At 43.0% G+C, this 24,547-nt stretch overlaps 1 protein-coding gene across 17 annotated transcripts in view; it reads right to left on the bottom strand.

The window, feature by feature from the left end:
* KIF1B (kinesin family member 1B) overlaps positions 1 to 22,544 on the bottom strand; it is a 146,154-nt gene extending 123,610 nt beyond the window's left edge. For 10 of the 17 annotated variants that reach the window (XM_045063721.1, XM_045063729.1, XM_045063725.1 and 7 more), the window contains exons 1-2: positions 22,193 to 22,543; positions 5,817 to 6,014 (exon numbers count right to left, since the gene is read on the bottom strand). In XM_045063721.1, the coding sequence (XP_044919656.1) occupies positions 5,817 to 5,922 (106 nt within the window). In that variant the 5' untranslated portion in view covers positions 5,923 to 6,014; positions 22,193 to 22,543. Of the gene's footprint in view, positions 1 to 5,816; positions 6,015 to 21,730; positions 21,840 to 22,192 lie in introns of those variants that run through there. The other 7 variants (XM_045063717.1, XM_045063719.1, XM_045063724.1 and 4 more) reach the window with 3 other exon arrangements.
* Between the last annotated feature and the right edge of the window lie 2,003 nt (positions 22,545 to 24,547).

Raw genomic sequence — 24,547 nt, 5'->3', positions numbered from 1 at the left:
CAAACAAACAAATAAATAAATAAGTGCCACAAATTTCTCCTAAATGTGTATGTGCAGAGACGCAATGTGGTATAGCCAGATGGTCAGGAATACCGTATCTAGTCATAACACTAGCAAGTTCTAAAAAGTTGCAATTCAGAAATTTTCCAAAATATACTAGATATTTACTTTAAATCCTCCTACTCCACAAGGTCCAGCTGAAACGCCCTATCATCTACACATCTTACATGTGTCCTTTGCCAAACTCACACCTGCACTTTTAAAAAACCCTCGTTTTTGGCAATTATCACTTTGATCACTTTTCCTTCATACTGGGTTTATTTCAGTATATCTTCTGTCTTCTTCCACACACTTTTAAAACTCCTTAAAGGCAGGATCCTGTAGTATATACAACTCTGTGATTCCTACAGACTAACAATAGAGCAAACTCTCGAAAAAGAAAGGAAAAGGGTAAGGCAGAGCAGAACTACCCAGCCCGTAGTCTACAGCAGTTTTGAACAAAATATGATAGAAAAAACATTTGGTAGTTGAGCCCCGTGCTTCACATGGTCCAAAGACTGGTTGTCATATGATCAGTATAATATCCCCAGGCCTACTGTAACCAAATTACTACTTTTAATAAAAACTAGGCATTTCTGGGCGCCTGGGTGGCTCAGTGGGTTAAGCCGCTGCCTTCGGCTCAGGTCATGATCTCAGGGTCCTGGGATCGAGTCCCGCCTCAGGCTCTCTGCTCGGCAGGGAGCCTGTTTCCCTCTCTCTCTCTCTCTGCCTGCCTCTCTGCATACTTTTGATCTGTCTCTGTCCAAGAAATAAATAAAATCTTTAAAATTAAAACAAAAAAAACTAGGCATTTCTTCATTAATATTTCATAAAAAGATAACTCAATACATCCAATAATTCTGGAGAGATTTTTGTGGGAGGTAAGATTGGTGAAAAGAACTTACATCTTCACAAACTATGAAATTTATAGCTCATCCTCAAAAGGTACACAACTGGTTTGCTACCTACTATCAATGGAAACATTTGACATTCTTCATCCACAGTGAGTATCAGATTTGGAAAATTTTACTTTTTTCCCCTAAATCGACAGTATTTTCTCTATAATCAAAACAACAGGGTCAAAAAGAAATCTATATGTCTTAGAACGAATGAACTCTAACATCTTTTTCGTAATCCATTAATAACTTCTTAGTGAGTTTCTAATCTGTATGATCAAAAAAATAGCAAAGTCAGAAAATCTAGCAGACTCAGATCCATTTTTCAAACTATCCAGAACTAAAGGAAAACTTCCAGTTTTATTACATACTATAATAGTTTTCTTCTTCTAGATGGTCAGTTATTTTTTTTAATATTGTATGTAGTACTCAGCATATCATTATGTATATAGTAGACATAATTAACTTACACATATATTCTTTCATGCTAAAATCTCAAAGGAAACAACTATTATAAATTATAAACATGAACTATATTATTCAGGTAAAACATACACTGCTGAGGAAAGGGATAAGAAAATAAATAAATAAAACATACAAATCAGTCAAGACTGAAAAATAAGCTAATATTATAACTTACCACTAATTAAAATGGTAAAAAACTATTTTAGAAAAAGATATTGCTGCTTACACGGTCTCTGGAGGGAAATGAAACACAAGATGCTTCTGAGGAGAGGAACGGGTTGGTTACATGATAGGTGAGAAGTGTTTTAACTGTGTATTTTTTGCAACTTTTGAATTTTATACCATGTGAATGAAGGTTCCACTTAATCACAAAAACAAAAACTGTAGCGGGGCACCTGGATGGCTCAGTCCTTAAGTGTCTGCCTTCGGCTCAGGTCAAGATCCCAGGGTCCTGGGATCCAGCCCCGAGTCTGGCTCCCTGCTCAGTGGGAAGCCTGCTTCTCCTTCTCCCACTCCCCCTGCTTGTATTTGCCCTCTCTCATTGTCTGTCACATAAATAAATAAAATCTTAAAAAAAAAAAAAAAAAAGCCAGGGGCACCTGGGTGGCTCAATGGGTTAAGCCTCTGCCTTCGGCTCAGGTCATGATCTCGGGGTCCTGGGATCGAGCCCCACATCGGGCTCTCTGTCCAGCAGGGAGCCTGCTTCCTCCTCTCTCTCTGCCTGCCTCTCTGCCTACTTGTGATCTCTGTCTGTCAAATAAATAAAAATCTTTAAAACAAAACAAAACAAAACTGTGGGGGAAATGAACATAATGCTATTTGACTTTGACAATGAATATAAACTTAAAGCCAATTTAAGATGTGGGCGTCTGCCTTTATAAAATCTAAAATGATTTGTCATCAAGGGAAAAAAACTAGTATCATTAGATATATATGTATATTTTAAAGATTTTTTTATTTATTTTGACAGAGAGAGAGAGAGAAATATCACAAGTAGGCAGAGAGAGGGGGAGGCACGCTCCCTGCTGAGCAGGGAGCCCGATGTGGGGCTTGATACCAGGACCCTGGGATCGGGACCTGAGCCAAAGGCAGAGGCTTAACCCACTGAGTCACCCAGGTGCCCTGTATCATTATTTATATTAACAAAACTTTTCCATTTGTTTTTGTTACATAATAAATTGATTTTTGCATTTAATGAATGTGGCCTTTTAATACTTATTTTCTTCTTACAAGTTTTTAGTAAGATCCGCAACCCTATAAGGAAAGTTGCAACAGATACCCTTCGCACTGGGGATTTTTCCTGGGTAGTTCAGTATGCAAAACGTATCACTGAGAAAAGTAGTTCTTTTTAGGATTAATTCTGACTCCTGATCCAGGATTTTCTGAAGTCTACCTTTTAAAAGAACTTGTGATATATACCAGCATTTTTAGAGGCAATGTCAATAGCCAAAACGCCTCTAAACTAAGTTCTGATTAAACACATTTTGCAGAGAGAAACAAGAGCTCAATAATCAGGATTTACTGGGCTCACTTCAGCAGCACATATACTAAAATTGGAAGGCCACAAATTAGCATGGCCCCTGTGCAAAGATTTAGTTACATACTCTGTAAAATGTAACCCTTAAAATGAAGCACCATAATAACATAGTTTAAATGAGTGACATTGGGACGCCTGGGTGGCTCAGTTGGTTGAGCAGCTGCCTTCGGCTCGGGTCATGATCCCAGCGTCCTGGGATCGAGTCCCACATCAGGCTCCTTGCTCAGCAGGGAGCCTGCTTCTCCCTCTGCCTCTGCCTGCCATTCTGTCTGCCTGTGCTCGCTCTCTCCCCCTCTCTCTCTCTGATAAATAAATAAAATCTTTAAAAAAAAAAAATAAAAAATAAAGTAACATCAAAATTAAAAAAAAAAAAAAAACAATAAATGAGTGACATTTAAGAGCATAAACATTTGTTCTCAGGGCACCTGGGTGGCTCAGTTGGTTAAGCATGTTCAGCATCTAACTTCAGCTCAGGTCATGATCTTGGGGACTCCAGTGGGGAGTCTGCTTGTCTCTCTGCTCCTTCCCATCCCCACCCCCCATTCCTGCTCTCTTTCAAATAAATTAAACTGTTTATAAACAAACAAACATTTGTTCTCTAGTTCAATTACAAATGTAGCTCAAACTTTAAGGAGTAAATGATCAATATTGACCATTCTTAATACACAATTTTTTTCCTCTTTTTTTTTTTTTTTAAAGATTTTATTCATTCATTTGACAGAGATCAGAAGTAGACAGAGAGGCAGGCGGTAGGGGGGTGGGGGAGGAGCACACTCTCCGTTGAGGAGAGAGCCCGATGCGGGGCTCGATCCTAGGACCCTGCAATCATGACGTGAGCCGAAGGCAGAGGCTTTAACCCTCTGAGCCAACCAGGAGCCCCAAAAAACTTACAATTTTCATACCCTATAAAGTTCACCTTTCACCCATTTGAAGCATACAATTCAATACTAAATGTTTCATCTTTTTCTTTTACAATTACTCATAGGATATAATTCATGGATTCATATTTTTATTAAAAAAAAAAAAAAAGCTCTAATAAAAGAAGTAAACTCATAGTAACAGAGAACAGAACTCTGGTTACCAGAGGGTAGGGATGGGGGCAATGGGGAAATACTGATCGAAGGATACAAACTTACAGACCGGAGATGAGTAAGTTCTGGAGACCTGATGTACAACATAGTGACTATAGTTAATAGTAAGTATTGTGTTCTTAAAATCTGCTAAGAAATAGATCTCCAGTGTGTTTTTTTTAAATCTTATTTATTTATTTTTTGGTCAGAGAGAGAGAAAGCACAAGCATGGGGCGCAGCAGGCACAGGAAGAAGCAGCCTCCCCGCTGAGCAAGGAGCCCAATGCAGCACTTGATCCCAGGACCCCAGGATCATGACGTGAGCCAAAGGCAGACACTTAACTGCCACCCACGTATCCCAGATGTCCAGTGTTTACACCACACACACACACAAAAAGGGTAACTATGAGAGACAACAGATACATTAATTAGTATGGACTGTAGTAATCATTTTGCAATGTATACATACATCAGAACATCACACTGTACATCTTAAATATATACAATTTTATTTCCCACTGATAGAATCCTCTACAGAGAACACTGGCAAATGGCTCACAAATAGATAAAATCAGAATGATTTCTCCAACAACTCAGAATTAACTTGTGTGTCTGAAAGAGCAAGGATTCTGCTTTATCATAAAGTTGTAGGTTTCAAGATAATACTACTTTAATAATTTGCCTACATTACTTTAATAATGTAATAATTTAATAATACCACTACTCTGATAATTTGCCTACAGAGGGCACCCGGGTGGCTCAGATGGTTAAATGTCTGCCTTTGGCTCAGGTCATGATCTCGGAGTCCTGGGATGGAGTCCTGCATCGGGCTCCCTGGTCAGCGGGGAGTCCCATTTCTCTGCCCCTCCCCTGGCTTGTGTGCTTTCTCTCTCTCCCTCTTGCTCACTCTCTCCCTCAGTAAATAAATAAAATCTTTTAAAAAAATAATTATAATTTGACTACAGATCCATATCAAGGCATTATTAATGCAAATACAAAATAAACCAGGTTGGGACGCCTGGGTGACTCAGTCGTTAAGCATCTGCCTTCTGCTCAGGTCATGATCTCAGGGCCCTGGGATCGAGCCCTGCATTGGGCTCCCTGCTCAGAAGGAAGCCTGCTTCTCCCTCTCCCACTCCCCTGCCTGTGTTCCCTCTCTTGCTGTGTCTCTGTCAAATAAATAAAATCTTTAAAAAAAATTAAAAATAATAAACCAGCTTAAGTCATTTTCACCTAAGCAATTATGTATGAAGAAAGAAGCTAGAAACCAATGACTTAATTTCAATAATAAATCATCTTATTTGTAAAAAAAAAAAAATAAGCAAATTATTACTTATAATTTTAGTAATAAATTTTTAAGTTTATTATCAATTATAGCTATTTCTGCTGTTCAACTCGAAGAACCCTCGTAAGGGAAGAGAGTACGTTAAAACCGTCTTGGCAAGCCCAAGTACCATCTAAAATCAAGAAAGGAAAATAATCTAAGAGCCTCAATAGATACATTTCATATCATGATTAAGTTAAAAAAGAAAACCCTGCTTACACCTTTATTATCATTAAGATTCAAATAATAATTCTAGGTAAATTACTGCAGTTCTCCAGAGATTTCTCACTTGTAAAGAACAAAACAAACAGTCCATATTTCAATATGCTACAGCAAATATCACAGGGGGAAGCATTTAGTGGATCCTTCAGAGTAGCAAAGTTCAAAATTTGACTATCCAAATGTTTATTTATTCTGCTCACAGTAAGGGCAAAGAGAAAGGACAGGAAGATGAGATATAACTGACAGAAAATAACATGTACTCACTGGTCGAGTTGCCTTGCATCTGAATGATGCACTTGGACTCTTTGCTGGTCTCCCGAGAATTGAAGGGCCGAACCCGCACAGCCACCTTCACTGAGGCTCCCGACATTCTGACGGTCTTGCTATATAAGTATGTATATATATGCAGTCCAGAAAGAAAATCTTTCTTCAAATCTTCTTTTGAAGTTATGTTCAAGTTTCCTTTAAAAAGAAAGCAATCCCACACAGGTAGTCAGAATTAAAGAAAGCATGGGCTACCATGAGCATTAAGGCTACTCTCTTGCCTCAGGACTATTTCTATTTTCATTTCGAGAAACCTAATCCCTATTCTTCTCATAGATCTTACATTCTCAAAGTTTCCAAATAGAAAATTAAAGACTGAAACTTATTTTCCTATTCTATTATCTCTTTCCCACACCTAAAAAGTACCTAAACTTAATAATAAAATAACAACAATAATAAATATAACTGCAAAGTAGCAGGCATCTTTCTTGTTCTCTGTTCTTCTGGATCAATCTTCAGTAATATATGAAAAACACCATATGTTTATCTGTTAACTTCACAACTGCAAAACCCCTTATTAGTGTCCTTTAAAGAAATGCTCTGAATTTCCTATACTTCAACTGCAGTTTGAAACATTCAGTTACATGATATATAATTAAACAGCAAAGGACACAGATAAGTTTAAGCAGCTCCTTCCTCTTCTAAGTACCCAGGGGTTCCTTGAATTTCCACATGTACCTCATGTGACCCTCACAACCATCCTTTACAATGAGCGGAGAAGTTTCCAGAGAAGGTTCTACCCTCAGATGTGCCACTGACTCATGGCAAAATCAAATCACTACATTTCGCTACTGAATGAAGCCACAGGAAGAAATGTGAACATTTTTCAGAGGAACGGTTTCCTTCCCAACAGAACAAAACAAACACTATTTGATGAAAAGAACCCGTCTACGTAATGTCCACCAGAAACGACAGATCTCAATCCGCACTCTATCCATTATATAAACATTTTCAAGAGGAAACAAACGAAAGAAAAAATTGAAAAAGAAAACCACACATAAGTCCAATTGTCAGGGAACCCCAATAAAACTTCAATTTCATTTTTCCCACATAATGAAATAGAGACCTGCAATCCTAAACCACAGCTGCACAACTACTAATGCTTTTCCAGTAAGAAAAGGCAAAAATCAACCAAAACAAAACAAAGTAAAAACCAAAAGCCACTCCCTACCTCATTACCCTTATTTTCTTAAGGGCACTATTTAAAATTCTTGTTTTTTGGGACACGCCTCTTGTCCATCTCCCACACCTCCATCCAGATGCTCAGAGCTCTTGTTTGCTACCACTCAGACAAGAGCCCGATGAAAGGGCTCAGGAGATGTCTGCTGAAGGGGTGAATGAATGCACCGCAGCTGACCGCTGAACAATATGGGCTCGAAAAGCACAGGTCCATTTGCACATGGATTTTTTTGACAAATATATTTCCTCTGTTATAATTTTCTTAACATTTTCCTGTCTCGTTTTTGTAAGAAAATGGTATGTAACACATGTATACCATACAAAATGTCTGTTATTCAACTCATTATGTTATCAGTAAGGCTGATACTATGCTAACAGTGGGCTGTTAGCAGTTAAATTTGGGGGAGTCACGAGTTATATATGGATTTTCCCCTTCATGGGAGGAGGGGAAAGGCACCCCTAACCCCTAAGTTGTTCAAGGGTTAACTGTATATTTCCCAGTTTGAGAAGTATCTGTTCAAGTCCTTTGCCTGGTTTGCTGACATTTTTGGTTTTGTTTCAAATAATTTTAATATTTATTGGTATAAATCTTTTTGATATTTGCTGTGATCTTTTTCCAGTCTGTTTCCCATTTTATTTAGCATTAAACAGATGGTTGTTTAATATATCAAACATTTATTATAATCACATTTATCAAATGAAGCTTGGAGTTATTAACTCTCCCAGTCAATAGAGCATCACCCATAGTCACTAACTGAGCACTCTGCCACGAGTGAACAGTATTCTGAAAAAGCAACACAGAACACATCTCAATCCCCCCACCGCAGGGTTCACTGTGATATACAGCCACAACCGAACACTTAACACGCTCCATTATCTTCTCCCCCAAACTAACAATCTCTGTCAATCTTCCCATTTCTATCTGACTTCACACCATAGACCTTGCAGTCAGGTGTGGTTTTTTTTTTTTTCCTTTGAATCCTTGTATTAGTATTACATCATTGATATGCCATATCAAAACTTTTAAAACACAAGTTTGCATATTTCTATCAATTCCTTCCTCTCATTCCCATCCCATTGGCATTACCCTGACCCACTGCCACTGCCTAACCTAGTCCTCACTACCTCTTGCCTAGCATACTTGCAATAGTAGAACTGATCTTTGAGCTTTTCATTTGACTCCAACAGTCCTTACACAAAACTGCACAAAACAACCACACAGGGGTCTTGTGAAAAGCAAATAAGCCTGGTATTTAACATTTCTGAAACAGGAATTCTGGTTTTTCATTCCCCAAAAATTATGCTGCAAATATCTTAACCTTGCTGCAACACTAACCTTTCTAAAGCATGACTTTCAATTTCACTTCCAAACTCAAGAATCTTCTCTTGCTCCCCATGATTACAACATTAAGACCAAAGTCAAGGCACTCTGTGTTCTAATCAGGCTCCTTGACCATCCCCCACACATGCTCTTTCACATTTTCTAATAATTTCTCCCTACAATGGGTATGGGAATTTTCATTTTGCTCCTATTTGATGGGCCAGCTGTAGTCTTAGCTCTTCCTAAATGACTACCCAAATACTCCAGGAATCACTGGTATTTCCTACAGCACGTTATAGCCCCAAACACACGATGAGAACCCTGGCTATTATTTCATGTGACTACAGTCTATCTTGTACTGTTATAGCTTCCCAAAGTGAAATTCTTATTGCCTTGAAAAAAAATCTTTGAACTTGGGTTCCTTGAAAAAATGGCTAATTCCAAGGCTGGGCAAGAAATTTCAAAATGATCCTGGGACATTTTATTTTGATCACAAGCAAGAAATCTATCAAAGATGAACAGTCATGGCAAAAGGACATAAGTACCAACTTAAAGGGCTCCCAAACATGGAATAATCAGAGCATAAGAGTAAATACATTCATACAAACCACAAATGGATGGAGAACATCAAATACATAAATTCACAGGTTTATAATACTTTTAAAAAGCCTCATTATTCTGAAAACTGACAAATAAAAGAGATAAGCATACACCCAATCTGTATATTCTGAATAAACTATAGCTGGACAGTCAATGAGGGCAAGTTCTTCTCTCTCTCTCTCTCTCACACACACACACACACACACACACACACACAGACTGGCTAATAATTGCAGAAGAGATAACAATTGGAAATGTCACCATTTTCCAACCCTACTGATAGAAAAGCTCTCTGCAACAATCATCACTAGCTGCCAAGGACGGGGGGGAAAGCCTTGGATGATGAATGGTTGGTTGATGTGGGAACATTTTATTGCTTGGATTAGGCTGACAGTAACTGAGCCAAATAATCTTAACATCGCTAAAAGTGGGACATGTAGGTGGTCTATGCTTGCATGTGTACTGCTATGGGAAACACACAGCACCACCTAGGAAGCATTCTTATCCTACCCTCTTAAAAAAAAAAAAAAAAAAAAAAGAGCCTAAGCTTCAGCTCAGACTACCAGTTACAGGACACATAGGGAAGCAAATGAAAAATTTAAATGACACTTGAAAGATCCAATCAGCCAAACCCAGAATATAGAAGAATCTACTGGTCAATACACCCAGTTTCTTAAAACAAATAGCATGGGGGAGAGGGGGTATAATAAAAGAGACTTGTATTAGTTACCAACCAAATGCATAATTTTTTTAATCAAGAAACTCCACCAAAAAAAAATTTTTTTTTCTTAGGTATCAGATTAATCTGAACACAGACTGGGTATCAGATAATGTCAGGAAATTTGTTAGGGGAAGAGAGAAGAAGTAAGTTTGCCAAAATGACAGTCATTGAATACTGTAGATATTTAAGTTAAAAAAAACAAAACCTTCCAGTGCCTGGTTGGCTCAGATGGTTAAGGACCTGCCTTCCGCTCCGGTCATGATTCCAAAATCCTGGGATGGAGTCCTGTATCAGGCTTCCTGCTCCTAGGGGAGCCTGCTTCACCCTCTGCCTGCCTCTCTCTCTCTCTCTCTCATGAATAAATAAAATCTTTTTTAAAAAGTGACTTAAAACAAAAACAAAAACAAACCCTTCTTCTTTTGTATTCTATTCAAGGCCTGCCAAAGTGTTGAATGCTGCTGACTGATTTACAGACAGACAACAAAGACTAAACCGCCCTTGCAGGAATTTAGATACAAAGAATCACCCATTCTTAACTGGGAACCAAAACACCAACATCTCTAACACCTGCTTGCTCCTTCTATCCATCTAATCTACTGACAAATAGCTTCACATATAAAATTTCTTTCCTTTTCTACCCCTGCCATCCCTTTTAGATCTGCAGTATTTCTTAGCCAAGACTGTTAACCTCACCGCTTTCTCTCGCTTCCTTCCACCCCAGCCCTACTGCCCATACCACCTCGTTCATTTGCTCCGTCCACACCACGCAGTACTGACAAACTGGTCTTCCTGAAGCACAGGTCTGTTCATGTCTGTGTCCACTTAAAAATCCTCAAAGTTCGTCTCCTCTCTCCCAGGCAATGACTGCACTTCCCACACTGGCATTCAATGTGTCCTTTTAACATAAACCACCTATTTTGACAAGCCCACAAAACACTGCCTTCCGTCCACATTCCCGAACAACCACCCACCAGAGCGCTTCCTGTAAGTTTATCATGCTTTTCTGTGCCTTTGCTCCAATGCTCCAGAAGGAACACTGTGCCCATCTTCCTCCACCATTCTTCTCAAAATCCAACTTATTCTTCTAAGATCTTCTTGTACGCCACCTGTGTCCATAGCCCTCACAGAATCTCCCCACCTCCCACACTAAATTCTAATGCTTCTCCAGTTATTACGAACTCAACTCACCGACCTTAGTGAGGCCAAGGAAGTTATTTACTTTTCTTATCTCTACTATGTATTTTAAGTTCCTTGTAGACAAAAACTTAATTTTAGTCGTGTTTCTAAAATATGGGAGCTAAAATATTTTGGTTGAATTCCTGGTTATTGTGTCAACAGGCTGATGCCTGAATGGCATGAATAAACCCCGTAAGCTGTTCCAAAATAGACAAGTCATCCGATCACAATAAAAAAGGATAAAATTAATTTCAAATTTTTTCCTAACTAAAAAAGCTAACAGGGGAGGCTGGGTGGCTCAATCAGTTAAGCAGCTGCCTTTGGCTCAGGTCATGGTCCCAGCATCCTGGGATCAAGCCCCTCATCAGGCTCCCTGCTCAGCGGGGAGCCTGCTTCTCCCTCTCCCTCTGCCTGCCGCTCTGCCTACTTGTGCTCTCTCTCTCTGTCAAATAAATAAATAAAATCTTTTAAAAGGGGAGGGCACCTGGGTGGCTCAGTGGGTTAAAGCCTCTGCCTTCGGCTCAGGTCATGATCCCAGGGTCCTGGGACCGAGCCCCACATTGGGCTCTCTGCTCAGCAGGGAACCTGCTTCCTCCTCTCTCTCTGCCTGCCTCTCTGCCTACTTGTGATCTGTCAAATAAATAATAAATCTTAAAAAAAAAAAAAAAAAAAGCTAACAGTAATTCTTTTTTGGAAGTGGTAAGTACATTTTAAAATTACTTTCCCCCCAAACAAATAAAATTACTTTTCTCAAACAATTTGAACCTAAATATAATTTTTTTTTTTTAATTTAACTGTCTTAAGTTAAAACTGCAACCATCTTGGGGAGCCTGGGTGGCTCATTCAGTTAAGTGTCTGCCTTTGGCTCAGGTCATGATTCCAGGGTCCTAGCATCGAGTTCCACCCTGGGCCCTCTGATCAGTGCAGAACCTACGCCCACCTCTCCCTCTGCCTGCCCCTTTGCCTCCTTGTGCTCTGTCTCTGTCAAATAAATAAAATCTTAAATAAACAAACAAAAACCAACCTGCAACCATCTTCACAAGCGAGTTAAAATTTTACACAGTCGGGCGTCTGGGTGGCTCAGTCAGTTAAGCGTCTGCCTTCAGCTCAGGTTCTGATCCTGGGGTTCTGGGATGGAGCCCAGCATCACATCAGGCTTCCTGCTCTGCGGGGAGTCAGCTTCTCCCTCCCACCCTCCCCCTCTGCTCATGCTTACTCCTCCTCCCTCTTTCTCTCTCAAATAAACAAAATCTTTTAAAAAATCTTTTATATAGGAAGCTACAGTTAAATGAACTACAGAAAGTGTTACTTTGCTACTTCTCTACTACTATAAACAGTATCTCTTTATAACAGAATTAGACCAAAGAATTACAGCTTCAAAATCCCCTGGCTCTTTAAGAAAAATTACAAATTATATAAGCCTGAAATCAAGCTAAAATTCCAGTTGGAACCAGTAGTTACAGAATACTTTCCGGAAGTTATAGGAAACCAATACTTCTAATTAGTATAAAAATTACTCTCCAAGCTTCGAGCAGTCAAAGGAAGAAGGCAGGTAGGAAACACAATCACACATAGTCCAAATCACTTACACAGCCTCAGTTCTAGACTGTTCCTCTGACTGGTTTTCCTTCCTATGACACACAATTAGAAGCATCAGGAAAGCGGAATGGAGCAAAAATTCCAAAGCATTCACTAACAATAAAGGGATAATAAACAGGCCAAATTTATTTGAATTTTTCTGAATTTTTGCCCAATTGCTTAACTTTGACCTTGTGCAACTGAACTTGCCCTCAGAGGTTCCCTGGACTGTTAGGAACCTAAGGAGAACATTAATTCTCAAACTGACCTTTCAGTAAAGTGAATAAACAGGAGTGAAATAATACTAGTTTCTGGTTGGCTTGTTCTTATATTCCTTTTCTATAGAGAACAGTTAGGATTATACTCCTAAAACAGAAGTCAGTTCATGTCATTTCCTCTACTTAAAAACTGTCCATTGGTTTCTGCATCCTCAGAACATAACCTAAAAATTCAAGGGCCTCCACAATCCAACCTCCTTCCCCAGCGTCCATTTTCACTGACCAGCTTCAAGGCTTCTTCTCCACCAAGCACCCTCTTACTGCACCAAACACGCTGCTCCTGGAAGCTCAAGCTCCCTTCTCAACCTATCGGAAGTCCACATCTTTTAAGAATAAGGTCAAATACCACCATGAAGCAGGAAGTGTAAAGTCACACATTCCGGCTCCTTTCTGAGCCAAAACTGATACCTTCCCTTTGCTCCTTAAAAATGTTGTGTTGGTTTTCTTTTCTTTTTTTTTTTTAAGATTTTATTTATTTATTTGACCGAGAGAGATCACAAGTAGGCAAAGAGGCAGGCAGAGAGAGAGAAGGGGGGAAGCAAGCTCCCTACTGAGCAGAGAGCCCAATGCGGGACTCGATCCCAGGATCCTGAGATCATGACCTGAGCCGAAGACAGAGACTTAACCCACTGAGCCACCCAGGAGCCCCTGTTGTGTTGATTCTTCATGTTCCTGCTTCTTCTACCTGTCCTGTGTTGTAGTCAGTAGTTCACTTAACTCTCATGCACTGATAAGTATTCAGTACATGTTTGTCACAAGTGAAAATAGAATTTAACCAAGAAATTCAGTCTTTTACATTCAATATTCACACAATTCGCTATACAGCAGCAAATTTATAATAGCAACAAGCAGTCTACTTAAAAGATCATCTTTTCCAATGACTTATGGCTTAAAAAATGAATTATATCTTAAAAAATGAATGGGTTCCCAAAAGTAAGTCTCTGGAGCTAGTGAGCCCATTCTGAGATGCTATAAAAACTTTGTTATTATAGGGGCACCTGGGTGGCTTAGTGGTTTAGGCTGCTGCCTTTGGCTCAGGTCATGATCTCAGGGTCCTGGGATGGAGCCCCGCATCGGGCTCCCTGCTCCGCAGGAAGCCTGCTTCCCTCTCTCTCTCTCTCTCCCTCTCTGCCTGCTTGTGATCTTTGTCTGTCAAATAAATAAATAAAATCTTTAAAAAAAAAATAAAAAACTTTGTTATTATAAATTTTGCATCTCTCAGGCAAATAATTTCCACGAGGACCAAGCAGACTTTAGGACCCAATACTGTTTCACTGGCCATGGCTATACTGCTAAAATGCCCCCCTCAAAGGTAAGAATTTATTTTTCTATGTGTATGAATTACCTGTCTATTCTTGATCTTTGACTCAATGAATAAAAACCAGCCATAAGCCAAGCTGTGAAAGCTCAAAATGAATCACATGTTGGAAAAGCTTTTTTCTGCATTCTAACCCAATGCCAAGAATCAGACTGCACAGAGCCTCCTGATAGCTCAGATCTTCAATCTCGAATGGGGTTAAACTAGCTCACCCAGACTCTCCAACTGTTTTCTCTTCACCATTACCTAAAATAAGTTTTAAAATACGGTTTTGAATTTATCAGACACATATCTTCCTGTCACTGCAATTAATAAATCAAGGATCCGGGTGCCTGGGTGGCTCAGTGGGTTAAGCCTCTGCCTTCAACTCAGGTCATGATCTCAAGGTTCTGGGATCGAGTCCCACATCGGACTCTCTGCTCTACAGGGAGCCTGCTTCCTCCTCTCTCTCTCTCTCTGCTTGCCTCTCTACCTACTTGTGATCTGTCTCTGTCAGATAAATAAAATCTTAAAAAAATAAAAAAATAAAAATAAATAAATCAAGGATCCTCTTTTTCACCGGTAACATGATTTTACTCATAAACCAAGAGGTACATCAAGAGATAACAGCCCGGTGCCTGAGTGGCTCAGTGGGTTAAGTCTCTGGTCTTCGGCTTGGATCATGGTTTCAGAGTTCTGGGATCGAGCCCTGCATCAGGCTCTCTGCTTGGCAGGGATCCTGCTTCCTCCCTCTTCTCTCTGCCTGCTGCTCTGCCTACTTGTGATCTCTATCTGTCAAATAAATAAATAAAATCTTTAAAAAAAGAAAAAGAAAGAAAGAAAGAAAGATAGATAGATAGATAGATAGATAGATAGATAACGGCTCCAAGGCGCACCTGGCTGGCTCAGTTTGTAAAGCATGTCACTCTCGATCTCAGGATCATGTGTTTGAACCCCTCACTGGGCACAGAGCTTAAAAAAAATAATTAAAAAGAGAAACAGCTCCTATGGCATAAAATCAACTATTCTAAATGAAAGTGATTTTTTTTTCTCTTTCAAAATCTGGGTAGTTAATACTTTATCTAGTAAGTCCATTCTGTTCTAATATCCGAAGCTATGTCTCATAATTTTATTGTAGCAGATCTGCTGGGAATTCTGGCACTCAAATCCCACATTCCACTGACACTCTTCTATTGTCAAAGTGGATGACAGACAACACCTTCTTCTGGAATTGTCCAGGCTAAAATGAACTCAGCTCAGCTATAGTGTAGAAATGGTAAGTTTAAATCAGAGGCTAATTCAAATTTGGTAGGGGTTGAGTCCCTTGCCCTTAAAGAAACAACAAGCAAGCAAGAAAGAAGGAAGGAATGAACACATTGGTATGAGCCAAGGTTCCCTCCTTCTGAAACATCCCCATGACCACACCTCTGCAGCTACCAGCCTGGGTCGTAGCTCACTATCTGGGCAAGAATTCAGGTCAGACTTTTCCATGTGTTAACAACATGTCAATCTTGCCACATGATAAAAAGATACAGAAAGTTTAATAGGTATGTTTTCATTTAGGTGACAATACAAGTATTCCAGACTCTCACAAGGGAGATGCTTAACTGACTGAGCCACTCGGTGCCCCTACTGTGTCATTTCCCTAATGCTTCTCCATTTATTACAACTCAACTCACCAACCTTACCGAGGCCAAGGAAATTACTTACTTTTCTTATCTCTACTATATATTTTAAGTTCCCTGGGGACAAAAAAATTAATTTTAGTCATGTTTCTAAGCCCCCAGATACAAAGTCTTGAATATGGGAGCTAAAATATTTTGGTTGAATTCCTGGTTATTGTGTCAACAGGCAACAGGCTGATGCCTGAATGGCATGAAGAAACACTGCTAAGTTGTTCCAAAATAGACAAGTCATCCGACCAAAAGAAAAAAAGATAAAATTAATTTCTAATTCCTTCCTAATTAAAAAAGCTAACGGGGTGCCTGGATGGCTCAGTGGATTGAGCTCTCTGCCTTCAGCTTGGGTCATCATGATCCCAGGGTCCTGGAATGGAGCCCCGCATCGGGTCTCTGCTCAGCAGGGAGTGTGCTTCCCCTGCCCCCACAGCTTGCCTCTCTGCCTACCGGTGATCTCCGTCAAATAAATAAATAAAATCTTTAAAGAAAAAAAAAAAGCTAACAGGGGTCTCTGGGTGGCTCAATCAGTTAAGCAGAATATTATAATATTCTGCTGGTAAATTCAGGTGTATCTTTATATAAAGTTACATATCTGAACCATATCAGTCATATCCTGCATAAAAAAGACTTTGGTTATGGTTTAATGTTGCATTTTCAGTTTGGATTACTTTTTTTAAAACGGTCTTTGAAGAACATTTTTTCCTTTTTCTCGGACCTGTTGAATACACTTAGTGAGTACATCCTTATATCAGGATGTCTATAACACTTTTCTCTTAGTTTTAGAATTTATTACCAAAAAAAAAAAAAAAAAAGCTGATGAACCCATATATATTTTTTTCTTTCCCCTTTTACCTTGACTTCTGAAAGTTCCAAAACTAAATTATAATAACCACATTGCACAAATTGCTGTAATCTGTTTATTTAGTTTTTCCTCCTGTTACACAGAGTTTTCTTTCTTATCTATACTTTAACAGCCCCCCTTCTATTTATGGTATTTGTGGCAGGCTACTTAAAACCTTTTTAGAACTGATAAGTGGTAAAAACTACAAACAAAAAAAAAAGTTCCTGTAATAAACCTATTCTGCTATTTAACATCAGAAATATGTCAAAATCTAGCTTCTAAAAACAAAAGACTTTAAGAATTATATCAAAAATTGTGTTGAATTAATTTGGTAACTGTGAGTGGCCAGAAAGGCCGGCAAGATCTGAAACCAGATCCCCCAAACAGAAGCAGACAAAAGTTCAGTGAAGGAGGAACGTGAAGCAGGGACTTCCAGTGCAGCAAAGGCATGAAGTGTGTCCCCGGGTTTTAGCAGTAACAGGCCGGAAACCAGCCACCAGGCAGGGGTCGGGACGCAAGGGCCACTGAAGCTGATCTGGGGTAGGCTGGAGAGTAGCTAGGAGGCGAGAAAACGGACACCCAAGCACCCTGCGTGCTTCCAGAACTTGGCTGTGGGAGCAGGAGTGAGAGCTACGAGGCAACAGGAATGAAGGCAGGATTTCCCCTGCTTCCCCATTTTTATTAGGAGGGAAAAGCATGTCTCCACACTTTATTCCACAGCTATTTGTTAGGTGCCTACCATACGACAGGCCGTTCCAGGAGTCTGGGATAAATCGATGAATGAAACAGATACACATCCCTGCCCCAGAGGAGCTTACGTTCCAATTCTAGTTGGGGAAGTGGGGACATGAAAACAATCGTTTCTACAGAATGCTACGTGATGACAAGCACGACCAGGGAGAGAAAGTGCAGCAAAGCAGGTGGTTCAGGAGTATGGTGGGGACGCGGTGCACGTGCACTGAGGAGGTCGGGACAGGCCTACTGAGGTGGTGAAGTTTAAGCGAAGACTTGAAGGAGGCAAAGGAGTGAGCCAAGCTGCTTTCCGAGGAAGACCGTTCCAGGTAGAAGAGTCAGAGCAAAGGCCCTAAGGTGGTACTGCAGGGAGACAGCGAAAGGGGAGAGAGTAACCAATACAGCAAGTCCCTGAAGACTACACGCCGAGGACATCCAGAACACAGGCCAAGGGATTATTAGCTGAAATGTGGAAGAGTAACCTTTTCTCTAAGACTGAGGAAAGAAGGTAAGAAAGAAGGCAGAGAATTCTTTAAGTAGAGAAAGAGGAGGGGGGAAGTTCATGCCTTTTTCCCCCTATGAGGTGGTGTAAGGTTTGAAGCCAAGCATGGGACAGCGGAGAGGCTTGAGTAAAGCAGTCAAAGTCTCACTTAGAAGTCACTGTGTAGAACAGGGGAAGGAATAAGAGAACTACTTCAACAGACACCAAAGAACCAAAGACGGATTCAGAGGAGACCTAAGGTTACACATTAGTTGTGGCACTAAACCCCAGCCCTGTGTGAGATTCCTCCAAGGCAGACTTAAAACAGAAGATATGGCGGGTAGGAAGGATGCAAGGCTGGCATCTGCATAATGGGTCTTGTGGGATAATAAAGGGTTAAAGACTGCAGTGCTGGTAAGAACAGAGCTGAAGCAGTGCACCCCAGAAGTCAAGTGTACTAAAGGGAGACAAAAAAGTAAAATCTGGAAGAGGCTGATGGCCCAGGAGACGATGTGGAAGAGCACTTGGAAGGAGACTACAACAGCGAGAGCCTTCAATGATCAGAGCTTTAGATCTGAGGCACAATCTGACATTAAGACAGGGGGGCGCCTGGCTCAGTCGTTAGGCGTCTGCCTTCAGCTCAGGTTATGATCCTGGGATCGTGTCCCATATCAGGCTCCCTGCTCTGCGGGACGCCTGCTTCTCCCTCTCCTACTCCCCTGTGTTCCCTTCTCTTGCTGTCTCTCTCTCTCAAATAAGACAAAAAACAAAAAACAAAAAAAAGATCCAAAGATGATGACAAAGTAGAAGGCAGCACCACAAAACTGTTCCTGGAACGGCAAGAAGCTTGTGTCTGCTTGAGCTGAAGTCATGGAATTTTATGGTTAAAGGTAATTACAAAAGAAGTTCAGTACAGTGGTTATGCACTTATTTCTAGTAGGAAATTTCTAGAGGAAGTCATTTAGCCTCTGTTTCTTCATCTGTAAAATAGGGGGTAACAGTATCTATTTCATAAGGTTGTTACAAGGATTAAATTACTGAACAATGTAAAGTGCTTGGAAAAGAGCCTAGCACATAGAAAGGGCTCAGTCTGAGTGAGCTATGTTGTCATTATTGTTGTTGTTATTGTTTATACAGTCATTGACATCTGCCGGGATGATGTCAGAAATTCAGACAGAGGGGGAACTAAGCCAAGTATCAAAGACATCACACAGAACAATGGTGGAGGATGATATAGCTGATTGATATGCTTTGGAATAAGCGTGATATTACATCAGTGATATTAAATATAAAAAAATTTTCTTTAATCCATCAGACATTTACAATCTCGTTGACTTCAAACACATACATGAACAAGCACAAAGCAATCATGAAAGTACCGACTGAGCACTAGGTAAGTATTACATGGCAATACAGAAGGGGAAAGGCTCTGACTGTAAAAACCATAGAAGCTACCACGATATGGACTAAATTGTAATAAATCACTAAGTAGTACTAAAGCTTTAAAGACCTAGAGTTAACTTTATCTTACCATGTCTGTATACAAATGGTAAAGTATAAAGAGAACTAAATCTCTATATGCACTGTCAATAAACTGGTAATGAACACCATAAAAGTAAGCATCAGTGAATCACTGGGCCATTAACCAAAAAAGTCCACCTCAAAGAGAAGTCCCAGGACAGTCACCTCTGCTTCATTTATCTTCTATTCTAATGAGCTGCACAAAGAAAAGTTCTGAAAGGGTGTGTATGTACCCACACTTTCATAACTCCAGAATTCATCAGTTTGTCCCAACAAGGCCATCTTTCAAAGAGAACGACATGAAGTAGACAGGCTATACGTTTCAAATCAGAGCTTTGGAAAATTATATCATATCAGTTTACAAGATCAAAAGGATACGCTTCACTCCTGGGAAAGACCTGCTGTGACGAGCAGCCCAGGAAGGGGCTTACAAACTACAAGGCAGGGGCCCGCTGTTGTCCTTTACTCTGTACCCAGGCCAAGACCATGGCAGGGAAGGGAGCTCAAGAGTTCTGGGCTGGGAGAGACCACTGGCACTCTTCTTGAGAGTTTATTCCCGGAACAAATTCCAAATGGGAAAGAGAAAAAAGGAAAGCTGCATTCATATCTGGTCTTGGAAGGAAAAATGGTCTGTTTAAAGCCTTCAAAACTGTACTTAATGGATAAATTTTGGAAAAACATTTTTTTTTAAAGATTTTATTTATTTATTTGACAGAGAGAGATCACAAGTAGGCAGAGAGGCAGGCAGAGAGAGAGGAGGAAGCAGGCACCCTGCTGAGCAGAGAGCCCGATGTGGGACTCGATCCCAGGACTCTGAGATCATGACCTGAGCCAAAGGCAGCGGCTTAATCCACTGAGCCACCCAGGCGCCCTGGAAAAACATTTGATAGAGCAGAGCTGCACAGATTCATAAAATTCTGCCACCAAATCAGGTTCACAACCAGGTCTGATTTTATCAAATGCTGAAATTATATTTAACCACAATTCTTCAGTAACTGCAAATATTCAAAACTTAGAAATAGTTCTTAATCAGGCCATGGAGTTTTAAAACAGACATTCTGTATTTCCCTCATGTCAAAGTAATACAAAAAGCACCAGTTTCCACTGACACCATTTTTGATCAACTAAGTTTTAAAAGGAAAGCTTGACGATAAAAATACAAAAATAAAGTATTAAGACTTCTCTTAGAGAACCCTAACTGAAAATTTTCAGATAGCTCAACTTGAGAAGTTACAGGAATTTTTTTTCATTAAGAAATAGAGTTTGAAAGCAAAGGGCACAAAGACAGGAATGCCACCTTCCAGGTCCTATCCACATCAAGCATGTAGGAGAAGCCTGATTCACAGGCTCACACTGAATTCAGTTATTGATCATCTCCAGATCTGCTTTGCAATCGCAAGGTGTGTGTAATCCTCATACTCCATCCCCACACAGTACATTTAACTCCACCTGCCCCATAATCCAACAGCCACACCAAGTTAATGAGAAAGCACCACCTCGCTCAAGAGAACACAAGCTAAGATTTTATTATGACTAAGCTAAGCTGACAAAATGCCAGCCTTTATGTAAAATATCCACCATGATATCACTTAAGAGCTATTCAAATCCAATCGCCACACTTTCATGGGGCTCCGACAGACCCATCTATGACACAAAGCAGCATATTCAGTGTCGGCAGAACAGCTGCCTAGAGCAGTGAGAGATATGTGAGCAAGGGATCTGTTGACAATCTAATTTCAGCAACCTCCAGATTCCACAAGGATGACAACCTGCACCCTCAGAAACACTGCTGCGTGCCTCTCCCACTGTCAGAATATGCCAGGCTACTAAACCCCGCATGGTGAGCTACTCTGAAAATCCACCCATCCGGCGCAATACACTAACTCGAAGCCTCCGTCGTGGTAAACCGGCCTTAGCAACCCTCGGGTCGGCCTGTGTACTTGTAAGGGATCACCATCAGGCCTCCACGTCCAGCGCCCTGGCCACACAAGATGAACAGAGAAAACACCGGATTTCACCCCAACAGGAACGGGATCTTGAAGGCACTTGAGCACAGAAGCTCATTTAGCAACTGACCAAGGACAAAAAGTGATTCGGGAGTTCAGTCCTGGTTTTAGGGCCGGACTGTGTTGTGTTGTATGAACAATGACTGGCTTGCTCGAGCAGGCTCCCAACCCCCACAGCTTGGCTTCTGGCGCGGCCAGTCACCCTGAAAGCTGCCAGGGCTGTCACTCGGTGCCTCCCAGCCACCGGACTTGGCTACTAAAGGATTTGTCAGATCATCCTCCCAATATGGCTGCCAGAGTAATCCCGGGCTGCTCCACGCCGAGACCACGGCAGCCTTCCCCGCGGCGGGCCGGCATCCCACACGCCCCCTCCCCTCGCATCGCGCCCCCTCCCCGGGCCTCGCGCCGTCGGCTTCCCCTCCGCCCCGCCAAGCCCCTGCCTACCTTCATCTGGCAAAAGGGCACAACTCCGATCCCAGGCCCGGCTCCGACGCCGACCACGGCGGGGGCGAGGGGGTGGGGGACCCGGGAACCCCGGGCTTCAAAGCGCCGCGGAGCCCGCCGCCCGGAGCTGCAGAGTGCGCCCCCGGCGCCCGCAGCCCGCAGCCGCCGCCCGCCCGCCCGCCCGCTCGCCCGCCGCGGCCCGCGTCCGGAGGCTCAGGGAAGCCGAGGGCTGGCGCGGGGCACTGCGGGCGACCCAGCAGGCCGCTGCACCCGAGGCCGGGGCTCGCCCGCCCGGGAGGCTCCCCCGCCCCGCCCCGCGCCCCGGTGGGGCGGCGCGACTCCCGCCCGGCCCGGCGCTTCCTCCGCTCGGACCCCGCCCGGCCCCGGCCCGGCCTCCCCTCCCCCCGGGAACCCCCTCCCCAGCCCCGGCGGCCGCGGCGCCAACCGCCGCCCCCGGCTTACCTCAGCCGCGCTGCGGACCGACGGGCGGACGGACGGGCCGGGTCAGCAGGCGCCGCGGCGCGCGGGGGCGCGGGGGGCCCGACAGCGACGCTCCTCAGCGCGAGCAGCGGCAGCCGCGAGCCGCAGGGCGCCGCTCCGCAGCCCCATCACGCAGCGGCCCGGCCCCGCATCGAGGGCCGCGGCGCGGGGAGGGCGGGAGCGCGGGAGGCCGGGGCGCGAAGACGACCCGGCGGCGGCAGCTGCGGCGGACGGGGAACGACTCGGACTCGCGCTGGCGCCTCCCAAGGCTGCCGCCGTCTGACTGCCCCGCGTCGGTCCTCGCGAAGCTCCGCCCGCAGCCGCCCGCGCCGGACACCGCCCCGAGCCCGGCCGCCGCTCGTCACCTCGGCCCGCCCCGACGCCTGTGATTGACGCGGGAGGCGACCAATCGGAGCTTAGAGCTCGGGGCGGCCGGCCAATCGCAGGATGAGCCAGAGAGGGGACGGGGCGAGGAGCTGCGGAGATGCCGGGGCGCCTCCTGGTGGCCCCGGCGCCCGCTCGGCTGCGGGGGTGCGGGGCTGCGGGGCTGCGGGGCTGCGGGGCAGCGGGGTTGGGGAGGCCGGCGCCCAGAGTCCCCTCCCGGGTGACCCGCGAAGGACGTGATTCGGCAGCGGTCGCGCTCGGCCCACCTGATGATCCGCCTTGCGGGGGAACAAAGCTTGGCCAAGTGGGGCGGGGCGGGAGCTGGGGGCCAGGCGCCTGCGGAGGGGCTGCGAGGGTGGGAGGCGGCCGGGTGTGCAGTCATTGTGCGTTTGGAAAGCTGCTCGCTCCGTGAAGCCGCCAAACACGGCGCAGTCAGGACTGAAACACGCAAGGGGATGAGCGTATTATCCCGCAGCAAGCGTCCCTGCCTATTCTTACCGAGCCCGATCACAACACCTCCCACACGCCACCTTGGGAGAAAAGGCGGAATGAGTAATGGAAAAGCATGACTTAGTGGGCATTCAACTCGTCTCCTTGGGAGACCGGGTAAGGACCGTGAGTAAAAGAACAAAACGCTTTGTATCGTCCCTGAGCCAATGACCCGAGCTCCCCTTCGGGAGATGCCCTTGAAGGAGGGTTGTTGAGATTCAGCAACCCGAGCAACACGAGCGCTCTAGCAGCGATTTTCCGAAAAATCAGATTTAGATTCAGCTCAGAAGGAAAAGCCCACGACTGTTCATGAGCGGTCCAGTTTAGTACCTAATGAAATAAAATACTCAACGGCATATATGTGCAATTATCGATGCCAAATGCCGTTACTTTATAAGGTGTGAGATGCTTTTTTATTTCCTAACAGTAAACTTGGATCCGCCCCGCCCCCCCCCGCCCTGAATTCAATACAGGTTGGGTGTTTTACTTATAAGCAGATACTAAAACATCAAAATTAACTTCTGACACTAATGATTTTGGAAAATCTGCATCCCGACTAAAGTCCTCTTAGGCGCCATCCAGTCAACATTTCTCGAACGTTTCTCATTTTATTTAGAATTTAAACTCCACCCACCCACAAAAGGATTTGACATAACTTCCATGGAAGCATACACGGAATAAAATTGTATAGCATTAACATAGAAGTAAGATTAATACTAAAAAACAACAACAACAACAGCAAACAAATAATAAGAGGCTATATTGTGGGAGAAAAAGGCTGTATGAATAAGCCCAGTGCATAGAAAGAAAACGAATATTAAAAACCAGAGTCAGTTGGGGCGCCTGGGTAGCTCAGTGGGTTAAGCCTCTGCCTTCGGCTGGGGTCGTGGTCTCAGGGTCCTGGGATCGAGCCCCACATCAGGCTCTCTGCTCAGCAGGGAGCCTGCTTCCCCCTCTCTCTCTGCCTGCCTCTCTGCCTACTTGTGATCTCTGTCTGTTAAAAAAAAAAAAAAAAAAAAAAAAGAGGAGGGAATGTGCTACCACTGAGCACAAAACTCAGTTCCCAGCTCCCTGAAATCCAGAACAAAAACGAAATTCCAATGGGTTAATGAAGAGAAGCTCATCAAGTCATCAGTAGATACCAAGTTGTTCCTAGGTTGGAACTCTTTGTATAAGCACTATGATAAGCACCATGGAGAGTTACAAAAACCTGGATGGTAGGTAGTATTGTTTGAGCTCTCAGAGCTCAGTCTAAAAAGAATCTAAAACTGAGTGAAGGGAATGTGGTGGTAATCCTCACTGAAATCAAGCAAAAGCATACCGAGAAGGGTCAGTAGAGGCAGGTAAACGCTGTTCTAGGTTTGAAGGCCCGAATAGCCAGCTCTCCATAAGCCTTTTGACCTTTGATAGATGAAGTTACTCTGTGGGGTCATTCAATTTCTCTGTAATAGAAATGACAGATTT

Source organism: Mustela putorius, unplaced genomic scaffold, assembly GCF_011764305.1.
Source record: "Mustela putorius furo isolate JIRA1106 unplaced genomic scaffold, ASM1176430v1.1 tig00003853_pilon_pilon_pilon, whole genome shotgun sequence".
NCBI lineage: Eukaryota > Metazoa > Chordata > Mammalia > Carnivora > Mustelidae > Mustela > Mustela putorius.
This window is presented reverse-complemented; position numbering and strand designations above follow the sequence as displayed.